Consider the following 6,000-nt stretch of genomic DNA (forward strand, 5'->3'; position numbering starts at 1 on the left):
CCTACAACAGTTGACTCAACCCAAATCCTTTCCACCACTTACGACACACAAGTTAATGGGGTGATAAAATTCTCACCCCTGGCTTCAATGAACTAGTGGCGGCACGGTAGCGCAGCGGTAGAGTTGCTGCTTTACAGCGAATGCAGCGCCGGAGACTCAGGTTCGATCCTGACTACGGGTGCTGCACTGTAAGGAGTTTGTACGTTCTCCCCGTGACCTGCGTGGGTTTTCTCCGAGATCTTCGGTTTCCTCCCACACTCCAAAGACGTACAGGTATGTAGGTTAATTGGCTGGGTAAATGTAAAAATTGTCCCTAGTGGGTGTAGGATAGTGTTAGTGTACGGGGATCATTGGGCGGCACGGACTTGGTGGGCCGAAAAGGCCTGTTTCCGGCTGTATATATATGATATGATATGATAAGTCCTAATAACACTTGTGAATCTTGACATCATCGAGCATGTACATTTTTGGACACATTTTGTCTGCATTGAAATGCAAACTGAGACACTGGGCACTATGTAGAAATTATCTCTATATTCTTCCTAGGACAGATGTGCTCTAAGCTTTCCTTAATGTCATGTGGAAGGTTGGAGCTGAGCAGCCCATACTTCTTGATATTTTATACCAGCTTTTAGTGTGGTGACACTTCCATGGTGCACATGCCCCTTGTTCTGGATTCCCCCAACATTGGGAACATGTTTCCTGCCTCTAACGTGTCCAACCCCTTAATAATCTTATACGTTTCGATAAGATCCCCTCTCATCCTTCTAAATTCCAGTGTATACAAGCCTAATGGCTCCAGTCTTTCAACATATGACAGTCCCGCCATTCCGGGAATTAACCTAGTAAACCTACGCAGCACGCCCTCAATAACAAGAATATCCTTCCTCAAATTTGAAATCTAGTGCCTTTGGGGCTTGATTTCTTGTTCATCTCATTTAAATATTTCTCCCGATGCCAATTTGCCTGGAGCCCAACCTATTGGAGAAAGGCCACTCTCCATCCCACAACCAAGGCCTTCAGAACAACTTTGAGAAAAGCAGGCTGCCTCCTGAAATAAGCTATATCTTTCAATGAGTTTCAGTAGAATAATTGCCACCGTTCGCTGGGACAATGGGGGTGGCACAGTGGCACAGTGGTAGAGTTGCTGCCTTACATTGCTAGAGACCTGGGTTTGATCCTGTCTGTGGATGGTGTCTGTCTGGAGTTTGTACGTTCTCCTTATGACTGCATGGATTTTCTCCGGGTTCTCCAGTTTACTCCCACACTCCAAAGACTTGCAGGTTTGTAGGTTAATTGGCTTCTGTAAAAGTGTAAGTTGTCCGTAGTGTGTGGGATAGTTCCAGTGTACAAAGTGATCACTGGTCAGCACGGATTTGGTGGGCTGAATAGCCTGTTTCCACGCTGCATTCTAAAGTCTAAAGTCTAAATAAATAATAGTTTATTATTGTCTCATATTATTGTATTATAATAGTATTATATTCGTTTATATAATTGTTAATTATAATATAACAGGTTACTAGATGCTAACAACTGAAGTTATATCCATGAGGTTGCAGAAAAAACTAAAATGGGCATGTATTATGTGCACAGCATGATCCCAACATCATCTCATTTGATTAGTATGGGTGCCAGGGGTTATGGGGAGAAGACAGGAGAATGGGGTTGGGAGGGAGTGATAGATTAGCCATGATTGGATGGCAGAGTAGACTTGATAGGCCAAATGGCCTAAATCTGCTCCTATCACTTATGGCCTTATCATCATTAAATTTAGGCCTCAGTATGATTTTTGTATTTTTATTCAGAATTATTGTAGAACACATGACTAAATCCAAATATTCTACTTTAGTTATTGTGATAGAAATTCTATTCGAATCACAAAACAAAAATGGTAGGCCACAGAAAAACTAATGAGTGAGACACAGAAGTACTTGGTTGTCAGTAACTAAGTGAATTGGAATTGTGGAACAGTGCACACTCATTCCAGTTTTACTGCCTGTGCAACCATAAGCTTTAGAAAATTAAACTTCATTAAAAAATAAATTCAGCTAGAAATTTAAAACAGCTATTTTACCAACACTTGACAAAATCAGAATCTTTCAATACTCAATCCTTCTGGAGCTAAATTTTGTACTATCGTTGAATATTCTACTGATTTATGCATTTTAACACAGAGCAAACTCAAACGTTCAAGTGTGTTTAGATTTGAATCAAATTAAACACCAGTTAGTGGTATGATTTAATAAGAATCAAGAGCCCTGTTGCTTTAGAGCAGGGACATTACTTGCCACTGAGACGTTTTTTACTTCAAAGGACAGAACATATTAGTGACAAACAGCGTTCTGCATGTTTCTGGGTCTCTTCACCTGGAGCCACTAATAGCTCATGCTTCAAATTCCATTCTCCAGCTCATAATATGTAACTTCCAGTACTGAGCTGAAAGGTCACTATTATACATAAGGAAAATTAAGCCGATGTTCTTGGTTGCCTTACAGTTCTTCTAGTTCAACTATTCCAATAAATGAACATGTACAACAGGCCAAAGGGCTTTTTATTGTAAATTTAATTCATTTCTCTAGACAACTGTGAAATTTGCCATTGACATTAGTCATTACCCCAAGGCAAACTAAAAGATGATCTCAGTTAATAAATGATCCTTAACAAGGAATACTTCTATCCACTGTGATAATGGCACAGGCACATTTTATTAATGCAGGCTAGCTTCCTGCCAGAATCATAGGATTCTCAACTATTTGGTGTCTGCTTGTTTCCTGTTCCCACTCGTGATATTAATAATTATGCAGTGGGATAATTAGCAACACAAAGAGTCATTCCTACCAGCTTGCAGCTCGATTTTGTTTAGCATGTTAACCTTCTGGGAGCAGATACGACAAGCTCAGTCAAATAACCAACACAGGTTGAACTTGCAATGACCAAGAAGGTTAACTATCTGTGACACCTTTTGCCTTAAATGAAAAAAAACACAGGGAAAGTGATTTTATGTTCGCAATTCTCCAGGTAATACCTGCAAACTCAGTGAAATAATTTAAACGCATCATCTAATGCCTAAAATGTTTCTATTCCTCTCTGGTTGATATTTGATTATCCACAGGGAATTTTAAACACGATACCAAACAACAATTAAATCCAGAAATGCTCTTTGGAGTCTAAATGTGGTCCATGTGAAGGGAAAAAACAAACAAAATCGGAGGAAACGGCATAAACTAAGTTACAAACAAATCATTTTACACGCGTGCGCATTCACCACTGAGCAAAAAAAAAGAAACATATAAAAGAGGCAAAGACGCTCAATATGTGTTTCCCATTCATTGTTTCGACTTCTTAAAGTAATAGAGCAGAAAATAACTGAGACAGCTGTTTCATTGTATCGAGGAAATAAGCCCTGTGCTCTGGATATGTAAAGCATGAAGTACTGCATCTAAATAATTGCCACCGTCTCCCCAGTCATTAAAAGGAGCACCTTGCATTTATCTTCATGGGAATTAACAAAACCTGCTTCATAGCTTACCTTTTTAAAAAAATAGGAATTCATCTCAAACTCCACGCACAAGAAGAAAAACATTAATTTTCAAGGACGTTCGGTAAATTCTTGAAGCAATAATGTGATAGGTCAAAGAAAAATCAGAAATGATCTTACAATTTGAAATTCAGTATTTCTGTTTAAATAATCTCGACAGTGCAAGTATCATTCTTTATCCTCAATGTTACTTTTAACAGCAGTGACACTGGCTGCAGGGAATACCTTGTTTTCTGCAAATAAATACCGAAAGAGCATTGAAAAATTATTTTAAAATAATATGTGTTATACAATATTTAAAACAGTTGCACTGACCGGTAGGACGTAGTCTAAGCCATTCCTTTTAGCCACGTTCCTGGCTGTGTCTTCTCCCTCGTCAATCTCTATGGTGTAGTAGTTGAGCGCACCAGCAATCTCCTCCCCTCTAGTGGTCGCTAATAAACTTTGCAGGAAGCAGAGAGAAAAGGATAGCTGGATCAGCTTTCCAAAGGCCATGAATCTAAAACTGAAAATAGGGAGAAGAATCAGACAATAATTATCACAAGGAAACATTCCCAGCACTGATACTGGTGGTAGGAACTTAATCAACAGTGCACGCCATACTGTCACGCATTGACATGCTTGGGTTGCATTAGCAACTTGTCTCAACCTGTCTGTGATATTATTATTTAATAAAGGTTACATTTACAAATAACTGCTGGTAGAAAGCAACATCGTCTTAAAATATATTCTTTAAGGATACAGCTTCTTCGTGTAAAAATACAAACCAGGAATTTAAAAGGACTTGAACATGTTCAAGTTGAAGTGACACATTCACACTGCTACCTAGAATTCAAAGTCTGGATCCTTGGTGCCCATGCTGTGAAGACTACCTGACCTCCAAAATGGTACCCGTGGTGCACAGAGTGATATTCACTGACCGGTGAAAGCATTGGCACAAGTTGGCAGTATACAAAATCATGAGAGGAATAGGACGAGTAGACGCACAGTGTCTCTTGCCATGAGTAGGGGAATCAAAAACCACAGGACAGAGGTTTAAAATGAGGGGGAAAAGGTTTGATAGGAACCTGAGGGGTAACGTTTTCACACAAAGAGTGGTGGGTGTATGGAACAAGATTCCAGCGGAGGTAGTTGAGGCAGGTACTATCGCAATGTTTAGGAAATATTTAGACTACATGGATAGGGCAGGTTTAGAGGGATATGGGCCAAATGCAGGCAGGTGGGACTAGTGTAGATTGGACATATTGGCTGTTGTGGGCAAGTTGGGCCAAGCTACCTCCTCCGGCAGATCATTCCATACTTTCCCTGACAGTGTCAGGGACTGGGAAGGGTGGGTGGGGAGGGATAAATGGACAGGGGAGTCTATCTTCCCAAGGAGAGCAGGTTTGTACTCCATGGAACTGCTACCACTCTGTAAGGTTGTACCTCTTCAGTCAATGCAATCTAATGCTTTGAGATGCAACAGGTCTTTCTTTTGACTGATAGAAGAGATGTAAGCTTGCAGATCTAAAAAGACGTCGAACATCGAAGGTAGAACAGTACGGCAGAAGAACAAGCCCTATAACCCATAATGTCCTTGCCGAACATGATGCCAGGTTAAACTAATCTGTCTGACTGCACATGATTCATACTCCTCCATTCCCTGCATATTCATCTAAAAGCTTCTTAAATACCAATATAATATCTGCCTCCACCACTCCTCTTTCATTAAAAACAGCAAGAGTTTCCACTATGGCCATCAGAATTAGTAATGGAAAGGACATTGGATTTATCTACCACATGCCTTTCCCCATTCTACCTGATCTAATCCTGATCACAAAACTTCCTATTCCTTCCCTGCTCATGAACCTAACCTATTAAATGCATCAAATGTTATTCATTACAACCATTAGCTAGATTATAGCTACTCTTGGTAAATAATATTTGATTAATGCCATGTAGGATTTATCCATGATTACATTATACTTGTGAAAGGAACACGCAAAGTGCTGGAGTAACACAACAGGTTAGACAGCATTTCTGGAGGGCATGGAGAGCCAACATTTTGGGTCTGAACACATAGAACATAGAACATAGAACAAATCAGTGTGAGAACAGTGTTCAATGTTCTCTAGAATCAGGATCAGTTCCTGTAGATTGGAGGGTAGCTAATGTTATCCCACTTTTCAAGAAAGGAGCGAGAGAGAGAAAACAGGGAATTATAGACCAGTTAGCCTGACATCGGTGGTGGGGAAGATGCTGGAGTCAATAATTAAAGAAGTATTAATGGCGCATTTGGATAGCAGTAAAATAATTGGTCCAAGACAGCATGGATTTATGAAGGGGAAATCCTGCTTGACTAATCTTCTGGAATTTTTTGAGGATGTGACAAGCAAAATGGATGAAGGCGAGCCAGTGGATGTAGTGTATCTGGACTTTCAGAAAGCCTTTGATAAGGTCCCACACAGGAGATTAGTGGGGAA

General features: G+C 40.1%; 1 protein-coding gene across 1 annotated transcript in view; it reads right to left on the minus strand.

Annotated features, from left to right (window-relative positions):
• The window catches only part of LOC144595281 (PC3-like endoprotease variant B), a 560,764-nt gene extending 556,731 nt beyond the window's left edge, over positions 1–4,033 (minus strand). The window contains exon 1 of the mRNA XM_078402585.1: positions 3,854–4,033. Within this exon, the coding sequence (XP_078258711.1) occupies positions 3,854–4,033 (180 nt within the window). The remainder of the gene's footprint in view (positions 1–3,853) is intronic.
• Positions 4,034–6,000: the final 1,967 nt, after the last annotated feature.

Source organism: Rhinoraja longicauda, chromosome 7 (assembly GCF_053455715.1).
Source record: "Rhinoraja longicauda isolate Sanriku21f chromosome 7, sRhiLon1.1, whole genome shotgun sequence".
In the NCBI taxonomy this organism is placed as follows: domain Eukaryota; kingdom Metazoa; phylum Chordata; class Chondrichthyes; order Rajiformes; family Arhynchobatidae; genus Rhinoraja; species Rhinoraja longicauda.